The sequence below is a fragment of the Pleuronectes platessa genome, chromosome 13 (genome assembly GCF_947347685.1).
Source record: "Pleuronectes platessa chromosome 13, fPlePla1.1, whole genome shotgun sequence".
Lineage (NCBI taxonomy): Eukaryota > Metazoa > Chordata > Actinopteri > Pleuronectiformes > Pleuronectidae > Pleuronectes > Pleuronectes platessa.
Genome location: NC_070638.1, coordinates 16,424,635 through 16,446,410, shown reverse-complemented (window position 1 = coordinate 16,446,410; position 21,776 = coordinate 16,424,635). Strand labels below are relative to the sequence as shown.

At 40.4% G+C, this 21,776-nt stretch overlaps 2 protein-coding genes across 3 annotated transcripts; one reads left to right on the top strand and one right to left on the bottom strand.

Annotated features, from left to right (window-relative positions):
* The first annotated feature begins 352 nt into the window (after positions 1-352).
* On the top strand, positions 353-21,773 carry cdc73 (cell division cycle 73, Paf1/RNA polymerase II complex component, homolog (S. cerevisiae)). The gene is made up of 17 exons (XM_053437477.1): positions 353-526; positions 1,178-1,283; positions 1,442-1,511; positions 1,692-1,754; positions 1,984-2,036; positions 2,501-2,589; positions 2,723-2,936; positions 5,132-5,230; positions 5,526-5,604; positions 8,258-8,322; positions 15,848-15,905; positions 17,031-17,066; positions 17,214-17,301; positions 18,657-18,818; positions 19,912-20,012; positions 20,670-20,811; positions 20,912-21,773. Exons 1-17 carry the CDS (start codon positions 396-398, stop codon positions 20,946-20,948), a joined length of 1,593 nt encoding a protein of 530 aa, XP_053293452.1. The 5' UTR covers positions 353-395; the 3' UTR covers positions 20,949-21,773.
* LOC128454188 (beta-1,3-galactosyltransferase 2) lies at positions 7,502-19,033 on the bottom strand. Of its 2 annotated transcripts, none has more exons than XM_053437479.1 (2): positions 18,148-19,033; positions 7,502-10,765 (listed from the first exon to the last, which is right to left on the bottom strand). In XM_053437479.1, exon 2 carries the CDS (start codon positions 10,587-10,589, stop codon positions 9,315-9,317), a length of 1,275 nt encoding a protein of 424 aa, XP_053293454.1. In that variant the 5' UTR covers positions 10,590-10,765; positions 18,148-19,033; the 3' UTR covers positions 7,502-9,314. The 2 variants fall into 2 exon arrangements, with proteins under 2 accessions (XP_053293454.1, XP_053293453.1); XM_053437478.1 differs by lacking the exon at positions 18,148-19,033 and adding an exon at positions 12,600-13,214.
* Positions 21,774-21,776: the final 3 nt, after the last annotated feature.

Sequence of the window (21,776 nt, the reverse complement as noted above, 5' to 3'; positions counted from 1 at the left end):
TATTTGACTGTAGTAACATTGCAAACTCCTAATAAACACTTTGCTGCTCATCAAAATGATGTTTCGTTGCTTTTAATGTTACAAACAACTGCCTAATAACTTTATTCTTGGTTTCTCCCTCCCTCTGACCAAAGTATCCATGCAGGGGGCATGTCCTTGAGCAAGGCACCGGGGCTGTCACAGTTCTATGTTTACCATGTGGGCAAATACTAGTAAAATAACCAGTAATAATTATAATGATATTGGCGTTGGAAATTAATCAAACACATTGGAATCACCATGGGGGAATCATCATTTAAACAAAATAAAGTAGAATTCAGATCAGGCAATCTGCGAGGCCACACGCTATTAATAACTGGGGGCCTCGCACACACACTACAACAAGAGAAGTGAAGATGGCGGATGTGTTGAGTGTTCTTCGTCAGTACAACTTCCAGAAAAAGGAAATCGTCGCTAAAGGAGATGAAGTTATATTCGGGGAGTTCTCCTGGCCGAAAAATGTCAAGACCAACTACATAATCTGGGGGTAAGTCAGCGCTAGAGATACATGTGAAGGGCTGGAGGCCGGCGGCTGCAGCTCATCGGTGCCTTGTGCTGCTGGTAACCGCGAACACTCGCTAGCCACCAGATGCTAACCCTGCTCCACCACTCGCTGCTGTACTGGGAACTTAAAGCACTCTGTAGTTGCTCTGAAGTTATATTTCAACAGTGCGGCAGTGACTCCCGAGTCTCTGTGTCTGCACTCATTCGTGTCAGTTCATCTTTTCTCAACTTAAAATACGTTTGAGAGACGTCCAGCTCAACTTGCATTAGTGATGTGTTGCTATCTAGTAGGGGACGTTCGCTGATGTTGAGCTGTCTGTGCGTGAAGGCAGGGGTCCACTGGCTCAAGGGTAAAGGAAGAATTGTGTATTATTTTAAGCATCTGCATGCATGACTGTTAGTAGCCTTGTTGAAACGTTAGTACTGGGGTCAACAGATTAGCTAGCTCAATACCTCCAGATAGTTTCCTGCTTATTTGACAGTAGAACCTGTGTATGGATTTTGCATTGGCTCAAACTTGCAGCCGTCAGTGTTGATTTTAGTGGTTTGCAAGGTGGCCAATTAATGATGACGTCTGAGTGTTTTTTCTTCTTCCTTCTTATGTTGTTCTTTTCCTGTGTCTCTGTGTCCTCAGTACTGGTAAAGAGGGCCAGCCCAAAGAGTACTATACCTTGGACTCTATCTTGTTCTTGCTCAACAATGTCCATCTTCCGCATCCATCCTATGTTCGAAGAGCTGCAGTAAGTTTTCAGGACAATCTATCAAACTGAGCCAACTGTCATGAAGTAAATTCTATTGCAAAAACCCTGTGGCAGTCTCTCTTTTTGTGAGTCCCATATACAACATCTGTCGGACTCCCTTACAGCTGACCTGACTGTGTTGACGTGTTTGCTTTTAGACAGAGAACATTCCTGTTGTCAGAAGACCTGATCGAAAGGGCTTGCTGTCGTATCTCAATGGCGATAGTTGTAAGTAGCATTTATATCATATCTGGTGATTTGTATATTGTGTTTCGGCATATTGTCCTGATTTCCTGTAGGTTGAGACTCAGTAAAGGTTGCCACGTTTAAAGCCCTGTAAATAAGGCCCCACTTGCAGTTGGTCTAATAAGAATTTCTAACATGTGATCTTATTGTCTCCAATTACAGCCACATCAACGAGTATTGACAGAAGTGCACCTATAGAGATAGGTTTGCAACGGCCAACGCAGGGTAAGTTTACACCTTGTTTTTTTGTTTGCAGCTACATGCTTATTTTGATTAACCATTATTATTTGAAACAATGACAACTAAATGGTGGCTTTTGTTATGACCATTGCTGCTACGTTCAAATTTGTCATATTTTTACAGACTTTTTAATTTGTATTTGTGTTATTTCCGTGTGAATGGCTGCAGCAAAGCACACAGTGACATAATGCAATTACTTTGTTCCTCCGCCCAGTCAAAAGAGCAGCTGATGAAGTCTCTTCTGAAGCCAAAAAGCCAAGGATTGAGGTAAGTTGATAGGGATTTGATCTTCATACAAAAACAACTGTAATATTAAATGACATTAATAATCACATGTTGTTCAATACTATTTTGGATTGTATAACTGCCTCATGGTCGCACCGTATTGTTGATGACATTATGGCATGATGACAAGCGGCATATTTTACCTAATGCTTTCCAAATCATAATTTTTTTATGAATATTTTAATTATATGCAATTTTATCAACATGGTATTAATTGTTAATATAGATTTTGTGATAAATGAAGTACACTTCTTGTTGCAATAACAAAATCACCATCTTACATAATGGCAAAATAAACTGAAGGTAAATAAATAACCTTAAGGATCCTTGTTGTAGACAGATTTGTTTCATTTTACAATCCTTGGTCAATCACTGGCGTGTAAGATTAATTTGTCGGTTATTCTGTAGTTTACTCACCAAGGTTGTTCATGGCTTTGATTTTTAAGGATGAGGAGCGAGTGCGTCTGGACAAGGAGCGTCTTGCTGCCCGTCTGGAGGGCCACAAGGAAGGCATCGTGCAGACTGACCAGATCAGGTAACATTCAACATACTGCATTGTCAGTGGGGAGTGATACATATTAATGGCATGTTTATCACCTGCAGTTTCATGAGCCATTTAAATGAAAAGTATATTTCCTTCTCTTCATTTTCTTCTTCTCCTTCGCAAGATCTCTGTCTGAGGCCATGTCCGTGGAGAAAATCGCTGCCATCAAAGCCAAGATTATGGCCAAGAAACGTTCCACCATCAAAACAGATCTGGATGAGGACATAACCCTGAAGCAGAGAAGCTTTGTGGATGCAGAGGTGGATGTCACCAGAGATATTGTCAGCAGAGAGAGAGTCTGGAGGACCAGGACAACCATTCTCCAGAGCAGTGGAAAGGTCAGTCGGTTTAAAGCAAATGATATCCAATCACAGAGCACTTTCTCTGCAAACAGGTTTTTCTTTTCTCAAAGTAAATAAGTATATTTCCCTATATACAGAGTGTGTGTCAGATGAGAGTTTTCTTGTATCCTTGCCGGCAAAGTGGTTTAGTATGAGACCTTGACACTTCTACTGGCTGGGTCGATTTTAAATGAAGTTTGGGCTCTTTCATACGTGTTTGGTCCAGACCTTCAGACTTTTCAGTTTAGTCACAACCAAAATAACAGCTGTAGAAAGTGCCTTGAACCATGGATGGGACCAGTGAACCAAAATAAAGTTAGAGCAAAAGAGTATTTTTCAAACTGAATCATGGGTTTGGTTTATTTACAGTGTGAAAATACTTTTTGGGGATAGTTTAGACTTTCTGACCAATTGCAGGAAGTTCACCTGATTAAACAATTGAAAAGGAAACAGAGGACTAACTGTTCTCTCCAGAGATAGCTACCCAGGCTCGCAGTATTGTAATGTTTGAAATACATGGGCGTTAATTTGCTGCATTCAACCTGGTGTAGAGTATCTTGCCTGAAATTGGTCATGTTGGTCGTAAAACTATAATGATATTACAACAAATGAATTATCAATATGAAGGGGTTCATACATTGTTTCCATTTAAACAAGACAACTTCGACCTGCTCAATTGACCAAGTTCCAGTCAGAAATATGCCCGTCCACAAACCAAGCATGTATGCACGTAGACGCAGACCATGTACGGGATCACAACAGGACGTACATATGTCATACTGAATTAATTTGTCCGGTCACTAAATAGCAATGTGAAACCAGAACTAACCATAACAAATGTAGCAAGACATTAACCTTGGTTTAGGATTTCATGTTTGAATATGACCTTGCTGGGAAAGTCGGACGACCTTTGGAACTGTACTCGAGAACAGCCTTCGGAGTTTGAAAACAGCTGTCCCAGTTTACCAAACCTGCTGAGCTCCCAGGGACAAAATCCTTGTGTGTGTGGGGAAACATTGGACATTTCCAGATGGCCAAACCTCACCCTCAATATGTAGCAACAGGACAATAACTACCACTAGATGGCAGCAATGGCATGAGTTCTATCCAGTTTGAATTGGCTCAAAAGATGGATTTTTAATGAACCACTGAAGGACTCTCAGATGAAGTCAATCAACAATATAGCAAGATGGTCAGAATATTAATTCTAATAGAATATGAATTACTTACCATATTTAATTTCAATTCCAACCCGGCTACAATGAAAAATCTAAATTTAAATCAGGTTAAAATTCACTCTCTTTTTCACACTATGTTTCTTATTTGAGCTGCAGTTCAAATTCAAAAGGAAATAAATTCTTCCAGGACTTCAACTTTAGAAAACAGTAGGACTAATACCAGCAATCAAAACCAGTGTCAGTGTTCATATAGGTACCTGACTGTGATTTTAAGTAACACAGAGGTTTTCACCAGAGATGTGATTGACATCAAATGCTAATCCATAGATGGCCTGCATGTGTTGGAATAAAACAATATTTGTGTTATATGTCTAATTTCCCGTTTATAATTATCAGCTTAGTTTTTACTGATTAGAAACCACCTCATCTGTTTTGGAAATTGATCCGCACTGGTCTGGATTAGTGGCTGACTTTCTGTGCTTGCCCTGGAGGAACTCATGTAAACGTTCGGGCCCAGGATTGTCTAAAAGTCACCTTTATTCCTTTAAGAAAATTATGCAAACTTAAGCCAAGGAAGTTTTCGTTTTCCTCCCTGTCCCTTTTGATTGTTTGTGTTCTTCCCCCGGGAATTATTCAAGGATCTTGATGGAAAATATCTGATTTGTTTTGGGGACTGATAACTATGTGTGTGGGAAATTAGGTGCAGCTTGACAAAATGTAATGGGGCACTAGGGTTTTGTGAAGATGGGTGCTCTACTGAGTGCCATTCCAGTAATCGACAGGGTTCTGTTCAGTAAAGACCAACATGTGACTCACTTAGCTGCGCATGCCTTTGATTAAAAATAGAGTTACATAAAATATCATCAAGTTGTAAATAGGTTGAACAGCTCCTGTGATGGAACGTTTTGTGTGATTCTTCTGTTTTCATCAGCCTTCGGCCACAGATCCTAGAACACAAACACACAGGATGAATGAAACAATAATGCTTTGTAAATCTGTCTTGCATCTTTTCAGAATTTCTCCAAGAACATATTTGCCATTCTTCAGTCAGTGAAAGCCAGAGAAGAAGGCCGAGCACCAGAGCAGCGACCAGCACAGACCACAACTCAAGTGGTACAAATTGAATTTACTCTGCTTTATATATTTGTGTCTCACATTCCTGTTTCTTCAGATTTTCAAGGCAATTTGAAACATCAGTCAAAATACATGTGTGTATACTAAGAGCCTTAGACTCAGGCCATAAGGAATGATGTGTGATTTAAATTAAGCATGAAATCAAACGGCTGTAGAAACCCTTTTTTCAGCCCGTGAAAGCATCTGAAACCCTATAAAAAGCTGCTACTGAGGTTTTCACTAAAGAGAGTTTGACAGTTACTAATTAAATGTTTGTGTTTCATGCAATTTTCAGGACCCGTCCTTAAGGAACAAGCAGCCTGTCCCTGCTGCCTACAACAGATACGATCAGGAGCGATTCAAAGGAAAAGAGGGTGAGTTGTATTCTTGTTTCTCTAGTCTTGCTCTCTATGAAGGAGAAACTGTGTGGTAGTTAAGGAATAAAGAGTTGTTGCTATATTCAGATCCCAATTACACCTGGTATCAACTAACACGTTAATGCAGGCTATAATTTCACACGGTACATATTTTAGTAGCCTTCCTCGAGAAGTGAGAGAGCAGGTAAACAAAAAATGTAGCTAATGAATTAGTTTTGCTTCGTTTGCCCAAGGTACCGGAGCTTTTACAAAAAATTGATTTTGTTTTACAACACATTTGACAACAATGGTTATAAAACAAACTAAAAAGACGTAAAGGCTAGTGACTTTAGGTAATTACCTAGATACAGAACACATGTTAATACCAGATGTAAGTTTAGTCACCCATTTGAAAACAGGAAATGTAGACCCAGGTTGTCTAAAATACTTTTGGCACACTTTCAAGACGCACTAAGTTGTGAGAACTTGTTTGATGTCATTGTAGCCATAAATGATTATTATATTTAGTCTTTTAAGCTGAATCAAGATAATTCTGTGATCATTTCTGCTGGGACTGACTCCATCCCCCTACAACCCTCAGGGAACAAGTGGTGTAGCTAATGGATGGATAGATGTCAAAGTATTCAGGGTGTCCATCAAAATACCCACATTTGTGGTACTTGCAAATAGTCAAGTGCTTTCTTCCATGATGTATTTCTGGTAATTGCCCATCGAGATACCATTATAGTGTGTTTGGTTAACAATGACTTCCCACTCCTTACATCAATACATGGTTTTATAGAGCCCTGATGTATTGCCGGTTTAATTTCTACCCACATTATTGAGATAAATACAGTGTTGGTCATTGTCAGATGCTAGTGTCAAAAATCACACATTCAGGATCAAAGGAATAATATAAATAACAAAGCAATTTAAAACAAGTTTTCCTGATTTATTTATGCCTAATGTATATGACATATTATTTTGTATGTTTAAAGATTATTTCATAAGAATGGCAAGGTGGAGGTTGCAAGTGTGACCGTATTGTTCTGTGTCGGAAACAGATCGTCTGTTAAGGTGTGACTTAAAGGCTGCAAACTAAAAGTGTGAGAGAGGAAATCACATCAAGTATGGTTAGGTTGGTGTGTCAGTCAGCTGAGTTCTTGGAACACAGCACAAACGCAGTTGAACCATAATTGTGCAAAAGGTCACTATAGAATTCAGGTGATGTCGGGATCAACTTCTGCAAGACATGAAATACAATGGGCTCACATGCCAGATAGTAAATTCCCATTACACTGCTGATCTGTGCATCATCAGTTGTAAAATACATGAAGCGGTCATTTGCATTCACAACTTTTTAAAAGAGAATCTGGCTTTTATGGAATAATGTAAATTAATAATTTTAAGCATCAGAATTCATTCTTTTATAATGTCATCTTCTTATAGTGATATTAAATTCAGGTTTAATATCAACTATTAAAGTACTGCAACTAACTCCTTATTAAGTACCTCTGCCAAGGAGGCTATGTATTCACCTATGTTGCTCGTTTAGTTGCCCCAAACCTGGTGAAGAGCTGTGGCGCTTGCTCGACAAGAACATTTCTCATTATTCGAGTCAGAACCTCAAATGATGATGTTACAAAACATTAAAGCAAGATAACTCCAAGCATCTGCCTTTTTGATTTAATAATTATTTGTTGTTTACGATCTCTTGACCTTTTTAAAATGTTGCAACACAGAGGTCACAGATACTATCTTTATTGGAGCTAAGCCAGCTACTGTCAACACCAGCTACCTGAGCTCCCACAATTTGAATAAGCAGTGTGAAATTCATTATTATTGAAGTTTTACATTTTTTTATAATTATATTGTGTTAGTGAGTGTATTGAATGAATAGAGTCTGCAGACACAATGCCTACAGCAGCACAGTATAATGTATTGTTTAGGAAACAGTCAGTTTACATCATTGAAAAGCAATTTGAAAGTTATACAGACAAAACATGATATTTTCACCCATTCAAAAAGTCCCCCACATCAGGTGTTAACTTGTCTTGCATTCAAAGTGTTGCCCCCATTCACAGAGGTTTACTCTGTGCATGTTTGCAGACGAGCCATGAATCTTCAATTAGGCCTCCCTCAGTTCTGTTACAAAACCAAAAGACGGACAGCCACACTTCCCAATCTGTCTTTGAAGGCTGAAAATTTCCGGAAGCATGTACATAAACTGCATGCTGCGCGTGCTCCCCTGTGTCTGGGGAGCGGTTTCTAACTTTGGCTGATGCCGGACATTTACCTGAGTGTGGAAATCAAACGCAGCTTTTTTAAAGTTCAACAGAGCTATACTAACTATCAGGAATTTTACTGTGGTTTACTGGTGCTTTTACACTCTCACCTCTTTTCCCCATTTGTAACAAATGCAGTCAAATCACAGTTTAAACTCTTTGCATACTTTGCCCAATTGTTTTAACACTTGTAAACTGAATTCTACCCTTCAGGACAAACGGTGAAAGCTTTATTGATATAATATTGAGCATTTGCAAAGTTTCCTTAAGCGTTGGACAATAAGTGTAACAATTAAGATGCAAACATTGCATAATATTTTCATGCAACAAAAACTAAAAAACAATTTCTGCCAGCAGTCTTTACTCATTGTGTGTATTTTTCTCAGAAACTGAGGGTTTCAAGATCGATACCATGGGCACCTACCACGGCATGACCCTGAAGTCAGTGACGGTAAGAATGGGGCTTCTTGTTTGCTGAGGATTTACCTAAGAGCTACACCACATGTTTATATTTTTCGTTTAGCTAGTATCTAGAAAGAGACACTTTTTCCGACTCCATTTTACCTTATCAAAGCGAATCAGCAAAAAACCACAGACAGCAAATATTTTTCTGTCGATTGTCTTTAGAAGGGTTTCATTGTCATGTCCCAACAAGACCTTACTTAATCAACAAGAGGATCTGTGGTGTTACATATTACATTACTGATACTTAATTGTTGATAGTCTTTTAAAATGACTCCCCTGACTATTTGATATGCAAGTTTTAAAAGTTTATTGGCACTGTACCTTGTTGATTCTAGTTTTGAACTTGTATCTGCACATATAAATCATGTAGTATCACATACATTATTACAAACACAGGTTATTCTTTTGTAAACTAGAGCTGGGGACATAAACACTCCAGTGGTTTGACTCGAGACATAGAAACTGTGTTCTTCCTTTGTACATAATTGGCGACAATAATGGAGCACACATCAGTTCTTACACATTTATGTAGCGCTCCCATATGAAAAGTGTGGACAAATCTTTCGTAGGAGATAGTTATTTCAATCCAGTCCCCTTTTTATATCAAAATTAACATGGTTATGCAGGTTTCTTAAACTTTACCAAACCCACTACAAAGATAATTGACTCCGTTCTCATTGCCAGGAGACAAGTTTGCCTCTCTGTTTTGAGCTGCGGTGGAATTTGTGTCTGAGAGGGTACAGGAGTTACCAAGGATACGGCCATGACGAATGTGATATAATCAGAAAAGAGGCAAAAATGTGTATGTTCACCCCTGACTGCCAATCAGAGCTGGAGTAGACAGTTACCAGTGACTATGGCAGAGTAATATGCAGATTGTACCTTCCCCACTAAAGACAAAACCCAGATGTTTGTGTGTTCTTTAATTGTTTTGTCCATTGTGAACAGGCTTAACAAGAGCGTGTGAGTGAAAAAGTGTCAGTTATTGAGCTTGTTTTGTTCATTCCTTTGGACTGCGTGCATCCTGCCCCCTCTCTCTTTAAATGTGTTGATGCAGGCATTGTGTTTGTTGGTCTGCAGGTGATGCCAGTATTTTAGTAGTTCATTGGGATGAAACCCATGTGATGTTATCAGATGGCTGTACTTGCAGCTGGAGTAAGACACTCGCCAGTGGTTGAATAGGAACTCATTGGGCGGTGGCGTGGGCTCGATCCGGAGCTTGGCTAGGCATATTCCCACATACACATCCTCCAGATGCAGGTGAGGGATACTGAGCGATGCTTGGTAGATCTTCATCGCCACGTCTCCAGAGAAGACGTAACCAGTCCCAGAGCAGAAGGTGGGGTACTTCTCGCTTGGGTACAGCTCTGGCGGCATGTACCATTTGCTGTTTTTATTTCGGTTAGGTGCAAAGCCTCTCATGTTATTTCCTGTGAAGTAACTCTTCCTGGGAAATAGTTCTGGCCTGAGAAGCTTATAAATTAGGTACTCTGTGTTGACGAACATGTCACTGTCCGTCTTCATGACATAGCTGGCCTGTGGGCAGTGCATTGCCACCCAGTTCATTCCCATTAATGTCTTAATTGTCAAGTTTTTGTAGGAATCCTCAAAGTCCTGCTGAATAATATCATGATGCCTTTTGCTCTCTGCTTCTATTATCCTTTGTTGTAAAAGTCCTAGCTCTCCCTCATTTTTCCCCAGCATGAACAAACGGATGATTCCCAGAGTCAGACCGACACTCTCATTCCCCCACGTCTGACGTATAGCGTTCCTTGCCTCCACCTTCCGAGCCTCAGTGGCTATCAGTAACACCAGAAAGGGGGCGGGTCTGTTCTCTACACATTTGTCTTGCTCATTGATAACATAAGAGAAAGGCCCGTGAGTTATCAGTCCTCTAAGATCTCCCTCTCCACTTTGGGTTGTGTTAGCTGCCAGGGTGTTCTCAGAACTTGGGCCTCGAGAAGAAAAGACGCCTTCCTTCTCATGGAGGCTGATGTTGTCGTCAGCCTTCAAAGTCTGCTGAGGAACGATGTCAAACCTCCAAATTGAATGTTGGGAGCTCATATTCAGTTTGGTTTTGGTGTTTTGAAGTCCACCACTTCCGTACACCACTGGATGGCCTCTCCACCATGGCATACCCGTAAGCCTAGGCAGCCACACCTGGTGGACCAGAAAGACCAGTACACCCAACAGTGAAAGGAGATACAAAAGTTTAGCTGTGTGTGCACAGCAGTGGCGTCGTCTCCACTGCATAGTTCCGTTAGCTGGAGTTTACTCAGTCGGGAGGCATTGAAATCCACTTGTCAGCAGCATTTGATTAGGTCTTGATCCCAGAGACAAAAGGAAGTTTACGTTGTGAATGGACTTGGTCCCTGTGTTGGTATCCCATTTCCATATGCACGTGGAATTTGTTGATGTCCAGTGATGCCCTAGAAGATAGGAGATAAGAGAATATAAATGAGAATGAAATGGATACAGCATATCACATGAAAGCACCTATAATCAACAATTTTATATTGAATGGCTGGATTTTCTTATCGGATGTTAAAGATGTTGTTCTGTGACAAACACAAAGAACTACAAGCACTTCGCTGTAATTCTGTGGTCCTTGTTATTTTTGTTGGTTTCATGCTCTGCAATTTTGTTTGGGTTAATCTCTACTATATTTATCAGGCAGCTCTATTAAGCCACAATGTGCTAGCTACACATTTAGCAGCAAGAGACAGGGTCTTTTCCTCCCGATAAAATTCTAGTACCTGTTTACATCACAGTGCAATCCGGTTATAGTGATAACAATTTCTATGGATAAAGCTTAGGACACTCTCTTTCTCTATCATTCCGCGCTGCTAACGGCTAACAGAATCGAGCCAAACCGAGAGCGCCCTGCCTTCTCCTTCGACTCTCCATACAAATGAGTGGATTCAGAAGGTGAAACGCTGGAGTGCTTTTACTTTGAAATGGGTTTGGAAAGTGTTTATGTCACAAACAAATGATTGCAACACTTTCTGTATAAAACCACGCCAGCGTTTCTTTTGATGAAATCCATTCCCTTGGTTAAAAAAAATTGTTTTTATCGTGAAATATTTGCAGGATCAGAGGATGCAAAGCTTCATACTGTGTAGTACTGGTCTTTATTTGATTACAAGGTACTTCTTTCATACAGGGAAATACTCATATTAGTGGACATATTCAAATTAAAGCAGATATGTGAAAACATTCTGCAGAACATGTTGTGGAACTGATAAGCTACATATTTTGCATTGTAAATATTAATTGATATTCATTTGAATTTTGTCCTTTGAGTAGAACAAGTTGCACAACTGCCTCTTTGTGTAGATCTATTTCTTGTACATTCAACCTTTAACAGAAATTGCAAAAAATAATAAGTGTTACCCTCCTAGGTGAGTTTTTTGGAAGATACCAGGGTGGTAGATCTCGGCTTACGTTTGGAATTAAAGATATCTTGGACTCGAAAATGCTGGTGACCACTGTTCTACACTAATAGGTTGAATATTGATGTAAAATCCATGTTCGTTCCTGCTGTTCTGTTGTGGCTCTACAGATGATTAGAAAACTGACTGCAATAGATAATGATAAGTCAGCAGACTATTCTGTGTTTTTGGCATGTTCTAAACTACCATCCATGAAAAATTGATGGTGCAAGTTATTTAAAGCAAGCTAATGTAGAACTATATAAAGGTAATTTCTTTTCAAGACCTTATCTTCCACATCTTACTGATTCACATCCTGAAACCCTTTTTTACATCGTTTCTTTCGGTGCAAAAATTTACTGAATTATGTTTTACATTCAAAACTCGACATTCCTTTGGTGTTGAACAGAGCCCAGCTGGTAAACAACAGCCTATCTTTGCATGCTGGACTTTGAAGTGAAGTGTGTTCTCTCAGTTCTTTACTGAATTACACACTTCCCCTCTTAGAGGACCCCAACAAGACAAAGACGGGTTTGTGAGAACAGAAGCACTGAAAAGACGTATGTTGGCTCTCTTGAATGCAGAAATTGAAACCAATGTTTCCTGTAAAAAAACAGGAAACCCCCTTCACATTATATCTTCGTGGCAGCATTTCGTTGGCATGCATTTCTTATTTAAGCCTTCACATCAAAATCGTACCTGTTCTCTTCTAAGTACTCCTTTCTTTCACATATCCGTTGGTATTGATCTCACGTACAGTTTAGGTCCTCATTATTTACTTTGACATCAGCCTTTCTTATAATTAGAAGGTACAAATATTGGGGTTCTTTACCAGTAGTAGTCCTCTTCCAGGAACTTGTAGTAATCTACCACATGCATGAAAGAAAACGTGCGTCTGTGTGCATCAGCCGCACATGTGTCAGAGCTCCAGTGTTGCAGTCTCTCCGTCTTTGGCGCATTGTCCCCAGTGGCTTGACGCTAATTGTGCTGCTGCCGATGCTTCCTCTGGCCGAAGGCAGAAGAAAGTCAGCAGCTGACAGTTAGCGAGGGTCCTTTCACTGTCCTCTCACTCCATGATGTGAATATTACTGCAGCAGTCGAAAGACTGGGTTATTCTCTGGATGATGCACAACCAGGTTAATGCTGGTTTCCTCTTGCTTCTCTCTTTCCTCTGATTCACATGCTCTTGTGATATCTTCCCTCCCCCTATGTGCTTCTCTTCCTTTTTTTCATTTCCATTTTCCTCGTCTAACCCACCTCATTCAGCGGCCCATCTGTGCCGTCTCGTTGTCTGTGAGAGGACTAAGGCTAAGAGGGTGAGAGCAGCGGGGGAGGAGAAAGATGGAGCAGGAGGCAGCGCTGTGAATTCTGTATTCATTCTGCAAGGCAGCTCCAGGCTTGGTGGCAGTACGCTCTCCTACCACGTCATGCCGTATCTGCTGCTGCTGCTGTTGCTGCCTACTCCGTTGTGGGGGGAGGGGTTGGTCTCCTGACATATGAATTCCTGACCACTCTTCAAAAGGGATAACAAAGCATTATCTCAATCTGTCGTGATTTGTACTAATGGGAGAGGGATTTGAAACAATCATGTCAGCACCTCCACAACCTCTTCCTCTAAACCTGTGCATGCATGGACAGTGCAGCTCAAAACCCCATTTTAGTTCCAGTCTCTTATGTTGGGCGATGATTAGGACACTTAATTAAAACAATCTTTCCGCTGAGCTGTGCTCATTCAGCCGTGTTGGACTGTTGCCTGAATTTTCATATTAAAACAGTCATTTTAATTCAACTACTGTATGGCTGGGAGCAGCCCTGCCCCTGAGTAAGGGAGCGGAAGAGGGGTGCATGTTTTTGTCTTTCTGTCTCAATCCAATGTGTTGCGCTCTGCCCATCTTTTTAAAAGGTTTCCACAGATTTTCATAATCAAGTCATGCTCAAGTCCATGATGCATTAAAGTTCAAATCTCAACATGATGATATATACAGGTAGATTACTGTAACCGAATTGCGTAGCTTCTGAATGATAGTCCTTGAACTGTCAAAACAACAGTATTTGTAAACTTAGACAATGTATGGAGAGCCGGAGGGGATGAAATAATCGTTAAAGCGTGTATAAAAGACCCAAAATTAACACTCTAGGCTGATTATATTATCACTATAACCAAATAATTTAAACCGCAATTGTAAGGGAACGATTTTGTCCCAAGCCTTTTGTTCCATATAAATGGTTGATCATTATATCCATGATCACTATAAGCTGTTTGCGCTGGCTCAAATTTTTACTCTAAAAACGGAAATGGTTGTCTCCTGTTCAAGTGTAAACTTGTAACGGCACATGTAGCGACGCCGGCGAGCTAGTTCTGGCAGGCAACTCGAGCTGCATATTGTTACATACATCATGTGACGTACATCATGTGACATACCTCATTATCCACAACCATCTATAATACACACCCACCTTATCAGGTGGTCTATTTAACCAGGGAGACATTTCCCATCAACCCCTCTTGCTCGCACTGCTGCTGAAGTATTGCCACCAGCTGCTTCAGCCCCTCCACCACCCCAGCATCTACCTGTAGGTTCCAACAGGGGGTTACAAGTATTTGCTCATCACTCCCATCATTCCTTTGTAATCATATGGGGGAGTGATTAAGTTGGAGCCTAGACGCCAAACACTAAATCTGTTGTAATAAATATATTACATGATCGAACGTGAGTTGTCTGACTGAAATCCTCTTAAGGAGAACTGTGTTTTATTACGCAGGCAGTTTCGGTTAGTAAATGATCTCGTAGAAATGCTGCCAGCGAAACATTTGGTTTGAAGCCTCTCAAGAATACTTGTCCAAGGTTCACTCTTGTTGTACCTTGGTTTCTATCACTCTTCCTCCTGCCATCTTTGTCCTTTCCGTCAGCAGGGCTCTTTTTTCCTTCTCTGGACAGAACGTCCAAACTTACGCAGGATGTACCCACATCTGCCATTTCAGCAACTTGGTAAAGGTTCTTCTTCTACTGGTGTTTTGGTGGTTAGCAGTTAACAGCTTCTTGGTGCAGATACGGCCAGCTTCTGAATTGGAGTGTGAGAGAGGTGAAGCTGGTGGGCTGCAGCGGATCGACGTACTCATGGAATATGTTGTCAGGGCTGTCGCATGTCTTTCAGTTGAGTCAGCCTCTGGAGATAACTTGGATGAATTATCTCCAGAAGCAGAATGGAAGTCATTCAATGTGTAGGATATTTGTAGATTGTGATCAGTTCGAGTTCCATCCACAAAGAACTGATGTCATTGGGTGAGAACTCCTGTAGAGTTCAGTCGTTTAACTAAGCCTCGTTAGACCTGTGGTCGATATGCAAATGTTATCTCTTCCAATGCTCCATTGTTCTTGACAACATGATATCTTGGATTGAGTTGAGCCTTGGGGCTATTGACTCCTTCTGAAAGGTTTTAGTTGACAATGCTGGACGACAGGTGCAAATGAATCATATAAAATATCTATATACTTTTCATTAGTTTGCCTGTGAAACCATGGCTTGGATAACTTCTTTAGACACAATTGCTGATATTTTGATGTATTAAGAAGTTTTCTTCTTAGGTTTATGTGTTTCTGTTTTGCATTTTGTTGGTGTGTTTTTGTGCAGCACAACACTGTGACGGTCTAGACACTGAACATCATTCAGCTGCAGCCAAGTCTGCATGTCTGTGCTGTGAGTGTGAGCTCCAGCCTGAGGGGATGTCACTGGATGATGGATTACTGCATGACTCTGACCTCTAGTGTGGCCACTTTTTAAATCCTCCTCCTCATCAAACACGGGCACATAATCATGCTTGTGTGTGCACACGTACACAAACACACAGGGAATCAATGCAGGGGACTTGGAATGAGAGAAGGAGAAGCACTTACAGCATGATGTTTTTTTTGGGGCATTTAAATCTTGCAATTCTCAAATTCTCCACAAGCACCAGGTTAGGCTTTTGGACGCACACCAACACAGCCTGATATTTTTGCAATGTATTGTATTCATATTTGATTTGCTGTATGGTATGTTTGCTGCATGTATTTGACCTTAGGATATTGTGTTTTCCAGGAAGGAGCATCTGCTCGGAAGGCCCAGACCCCTGCACTGCAACCTGTCCCTCGTCCTGGTAAGTGTTTATTTCCAAATAGCTACATACTTTCATGCACAAGCTTCCTGAAATTGTTTGAGGGAAAGTTTACTAACATTAATTGTCTTATACATTATAAGGACCGAGAAATAGTGGGTTGATTATACAACAGCACAGTTAACAGGGGATTAAATGTCTATGCAGAGCTCTGCTAACACTGAACATTTGAATTGTTTGTCATGAAGAGAATGAGGCTAACTCTAAGGGTCAATGTAATAAAACAGTGTAAGGATCTTCTATGACTGTGTGAAAACCAGTAATAAGTGAACATGTACAAGTGTATAAGTGTCTCCCTCCACTGGATTCATCTTGATGTTTTGCATTTGAAAGGACCTGAGATCAACAACAGACTGTGTAACTTTCTCAGACACAAATTTAAGTCTTGTTTTATGTTTCTGTTTGTCATGCCCCATCTGCTCCTTCCTCTTTATCTTTTTCTTGCATTACATTGCATATTGGACATGCAGGGCAGGTCCAAACACATGATGAATAACTACAGTGTGCGCTGTAACAAAGCAGCTTTTCTCTTCGTGTTTCACAGTCAATGCTTTCCCCCTTTGTCTGACTTCCTCAAGGGTTTGGCCCTTGATCAGACTGCTACCTCTCTCAAAAAATGATCTTGGGCTTGCCAGTGGCCAGGTTATAGATTTGTAAGATTGAGCTTGGCTACACATGGCCTATTTACACACACTTTATTTTTAGATGCGTCGTTATCTTGCAGAGAAGAATCACACTCCTGTTTGACACGAAAGCTCACGCCGCCTTAAGATGCTCATCCGCAGTTTGTATTTTATTTTAAAATCACAACTTAGCAGCATCGATCTATGTGTTGCAACTGATGATTTCCCCTAAAGCTGTAATACAGATTAATAGATGATTGATAAAAAGTCCAAAGATACTATTTAAATGCACAACTTGCAGATTAGAGACCTTCTCTATACTGTCTGAGGAATCATTAAGAGTTGATGTTTGTACATAAACGTCACTGTAACTGAGTAGTTAATTTAGGTATCAAACCCTTATCTTGTCTGCTCTGTATTACATTTGTTTCTACATGGATATGCTCATAAACCTTTCACATTTTCCTTGTCTTTTCCTATCAAGTTTCACAAGCCAGACCTCCACCAAATCAGAAGAAAGGTACATAATTTACTTGTGTCATAGATTTAAAATGCTTGTTTAGTTTATACATTATGTCTATTGCTTTTACTTCTTATAATTTCCTTTATTGATCTGTCTGTCCGACTCAATATCTATTTCCATCTATTCATTTTTTTTTCCCTACAGGTTCCCGGACACCCATCGTCATCATCCCTGCTGCCACCACCTCACTCATCACAATGCTCAATGCTAAGGATCTTCTGCAGGATCTGAAGTAAGCATACACTCCTGTTGCACTTTAGAAAATTGTGTTTATTTCATTCACTGCTGCACTTTTGTGGCCATTTAAAAAACAAACACTTATTCCTCGTTGTCTAGTAACTTGATACCGAGAGAGCAAAGTGCTCATTCCAAAATGTCCATGAGTATTTCTTAAACGTATTAAATAGGTTCAACATCGAAATATATAATTAAGCACAGAATGGGCCTATGAAACCTGAATCCTTTCTCAAATTACAAAGTATCGAACAAGTTGGTTAATCAAGAATTGTTTCTAAATCATCAAACTACTCAGAATGCATTCACTACATTATACAGCAAACACAGCGTAGCAACATTACAACATTTTTCGACTGAAGCATAAATTTGTGGCAGGTACCAACATGTACAAAGTTAAATCAGTATTTTGTTTCCCACTCACTGGCACTCACGCATGTATCGAGATGACAAAATATGCACTTAACAACCAACTTACAAGTTTTCATTGTGGCAAATGCGAGACAAATATAATTGGCAGTAAATCCAGGACATTATACTTTAAAGAAGTATAATATGCAATGCACATAGCAACTGTGATCAGGTTTGAGTCCAGAAGAGAGAAGTGTTTTTGTAAATTAACTGCATGTAAATGAACCACTTTGCAACAACAATGCAACAGTTGTTTAACTACATGTTAGACAAGGCAATTTACTCGACCTTTTAATAAGAATATACCTCAACAGCATTACATCACGCAAACATCCTTTTGCTACGACTCTTAAATACTACACTTCAGTCGAAAAAATCCTGTCTGAGATTGTAATAACGTTTATATCCTGACTTTAATAACGGGTATTACTACCTGAAATGAGGCTGGTTCAGGAAAGGTCAGATTATTATGCAGCTGGTTCTGAAAAACAATACAAGAAAGAAGAAGAATTTCACCATCAGTACAGAGCAGTATCAGGGAATCACTTTGTTTTCAATCTGAGGAAACAAATTGAGGAACATGATAGAACTTGTCACCTTCTCAATTTCACAAACTTTCTCACAGAGCAGGATCAGTCAGCCTTACACTGAACAATACAATACTGTGTTGCCAGTAACTAAATGTTATGAAGTGATTCATTGGAGTGAAAAATTCACGAATTCTTAAACATTTTAAATCTCTCTTTTAACTTGTCTCTTTAGAAAAAGACTAGATGCTGTATATTGTGCTTTTGTGTTTTTAACAAGTGGAACCATTCGTTCAAATCACTGTTATTTATAAGAAATTGTTCAATGAGCATCACTATTCAACATGTAAAATTGTGCAAAGTGGGGGTGGGAAAAGAAAATGAGAAGATTCAAATGTTGTTTGTGTCTCACTAGGTTTATCACATCAGAAGAAAAGAAGAAGGGCGGCATCCAGCGCGACAACGAGGTTCTGCTCCAGAGACGCAAAGACCAGATCCAGCCGGGCGGCGCGACACTGAGCGTGACTGTGCCGTACCGTATCATCGACCAGCCGCTCAAACTGGCTCCACAGGACTGGTTAGCACTTCATGATTTATTTACAGAAAAGCAGAGAGTCCCCCAGAGATGGCATATCGTCAAAGTGTCGAGCTTGATCTCGGTTGTCATATGAAATGCCGCAAAAAAATAATTTGTTTGCTAGATATAATCCCAAGCTGTTTATTCCTGGGTCGTCTAGTCACAAAGAGTTTAGGTCTTCTTAGCTCCGAACTCTTTCTGGGTGTGAGCAGTCTCAACAGACGGTTGTTCGCACTAGTCATAACATGAAGCAGCCAATTTTCAGAACACTGATGACTCAGCTGTTGACATCTATGAGACTGAGTAATTACAGTTTGACACATCGGATGGGGGAAACAAATGCAGCCTGTGTCAGAACGAAAGTGAACAAAAACCCTTAACACCCTCTCGTCCCATGTATTGATTTGACACCGCCCTGTGCATATCTCTTGATATTACAATAGCTGCTCTTTCATGATAATGTCAAACCTCAGTGCATAAACCATACACTACAAAATGATTCAAATCTACAAGGAACAGCACACTGCCAAGACGAACACATAGAGCATGAAAAAGCAGCATGATGTCAAACATTAAACCAGTAGTTTGAACTGGTGGCAGGTAACGCGGTTTTATGTCTCCGCACCAGTTCCAGCCGGAGGCATCATGTTTTCACGTTCATACTGTCCATTCTTGTGAAAACAATATCAAGAACTGTGTGAGGGGATTTTGTACAAATGTTCCATTGGACTCGAAGATGAACTGAATAGATTTTGGTGGTCAAAGGGTTAAATTGACCTTGCAAATATTTTTTGTCATTTTATCTTAAGAACGCCTTCAGAGAATTCTTTCAAATTTGGCACAAATGTTCAGTCACAGATTAATTGATTTAGATTTGGGAGGTCAAGGTCACAAACCGGTTTTTGGCCAAACATATCCTAAGTCTGCCTTTCATTTTAAATTAACCTCATGAGTTTGGGGGGAAAAAACACAAATTGCTCTGGTTAGTGGGGCATCCAACCACTGGGCAGTAATCCCAGTTGTATCCAGCTGTGATGTGAAGCACATCTGCCTCTGTTTCATGACACCAACCGGAGGATGTTTCTTCTTGCAGGGATCGAGTGGTGGCTGTGTTTGTGCAGGGACCAGCCTGGCAGTTTAAGGGCTGGCCGTGGCTGCTGCCCGATGGATCTCCTGTCGACATTTTTGCCAAAAGTAAGCAATTTTTTTTTTTACGCATGAAATTTGTATCACCCTGACAGCAAGGTTTTAGTTATATTTATAGAGTGGCTGCAATATATAAACAGTCTATAGTGGTCCCTGGTCAGCTTGTTGTTTGTGTGCTGGTCAAATGTTTCAAAGTCCCTCACCAGTAGCTTATTATACCTCCTAAAAGTTCTCTCTGTTCCTCAAAATTACACATTCAAAAGATTTATGAGAAGATTCCTCTCACAGCCTTCAAATGGCTCAGATGTATCTCCACACCTTCCTTCCTCCTCCTGAGATCTATGAATATGTTAATATGGCAAGTCTCACAGCGCCACCTGCAGTTTAGGAGCCTTTTCCAGCTACTGAGCTCTACCAACCCAGATTGACAGGATTGGTTTCTTAGGTTTGTGACATCACAAACCCTGGCTGTTAGAATCCCTTTTTAACAGACTGACATTTGTTTATTGCGATGTTAAGGTGAAAGAACTCAACTAATTACGTTGACTATTTATTTTGCTCGAAATACATCTTTTGTTATATAAAAGGCACAAGGAGGACATGTTTTACATCTCAGTTTTCACTGGAGTAAAAGGCAGATGAACGTTTTAGTTCGGCACACAACCTGGATTCTTCTGTGTAAATGTGCGGATGCTTTCCCTCCAGTTCGAGCCTTTCATCTGAAGTATGACGAGGCAAAGATAGACCCCAATGTGCAGAAGTGGGATGTGACCGTCCTGGAGTTGAGTCACCACAGGCGCCATCTGGACCGGCCCGTCTTCCTGCGTTTTTGGGAAACCCTCGACAGGTGTTTATCTCATGCACCTTCTTATATACACAGCTGTTTGTCCACTGTTTGCCTTCAAACCCTGAAAACAACATTTCTTCCCTTCTTTCTCCTTCATCAGATACTTGGTGAAACACAAAGCTCACCTCAGGTTCTAGACCCAGATCACAGCGCCCATCCCCGAAAGTCCCACAAATGCATTCTCTTCCAGACCCAGCTCTCGCCGAGGTATCCCCTCTCATCTAAGCTGCCATCCCATCTTCGAATATGATCTCCATGACAACAACAGGAGGAGGAGGGGGACAGATTGTCCGGTGCTCTTCCTCCTGCACTTCCTCTGGGACTCCTAATGCAATGTGCTGGATTTGTTGCTCTGGACACTGGGGAGGAGATTTATGGGATTTGTGTTTCTGTTGTAATTGTTTTCTAATGTTTTCATGTAGTTAAACAAAAATACCAAAATATGTTTTATATAAAAAAAAAGGCAACGTACTGTGGAAACAATTTAAATGAGATGTTACGCAACATACGGGGTTGGAGGGGGAGCTGGGTTTGTCTGTGGTAAAAACTGATTATTATGAATTCAGCTCAGAAATGTTTAGCTTGAGAGACATGTGAAAAGATCTCTCGGTGCAGCCACTCAGTTTGAGGAAAGAGACTCCCTTATACTTATATTTTTTTTCCATTTTGGGTGTTTGTGGGCTGAATGTACATAAATGATGAAACCTGTTCAAGCAGAGAGGCAGATGCAGTTAAGGGATTTAATTTAGAGAGCTCCTCTGCTCGGGCTCAATAAAAGAATCTCAGTCAAGCAGCCAGTTTCTAGTTCAGTTTTTGGCGGTTCAGCACATCTGGGTCATGCAATGACCCTGTTAAAGTCTTCTTTTTCTTCTTTGTTGGTGTCACGCTAGAGGAGAGAAATGATGCAAGTATTGCTTTAAGTCATCACATAAAAATAGACAATAAAGCCTCAGTGAAACAAACTG

Excerpts from the sequence above, each read along its gene's own strand:
- cdc73 (XM_053437477.1), top strand. The coding sequence starts at position 396 with ATGGCGGATGTGTTGAGTGTTCTTCGTCAGTACAACTTCCAGAAAAAG. Across the intron at positions 2,037-2,500 it reads CCAAAAAGCCAAGGATTGAG|GATGAGGAGCGAGTGCGTCT; the intron begins GTAAGTTGATAG and ends TTGATTTTTAAG. Across the intron at positions 8,323-15,847 it reads TGACCCTGAAGTCAGTGACG|GAAGGAGCATCTGCTCGGAA; the intron begins GTAAGAATGGGG and ends TGTGTTTTCCAG.
- LOC128454188 (XM_053437479.1), bottom strand. The coding sequence starts at position 10,589 with ATGCAGTGGAGACGACGCCACTGCTGTGCACACACAGCTAAACTTTTG.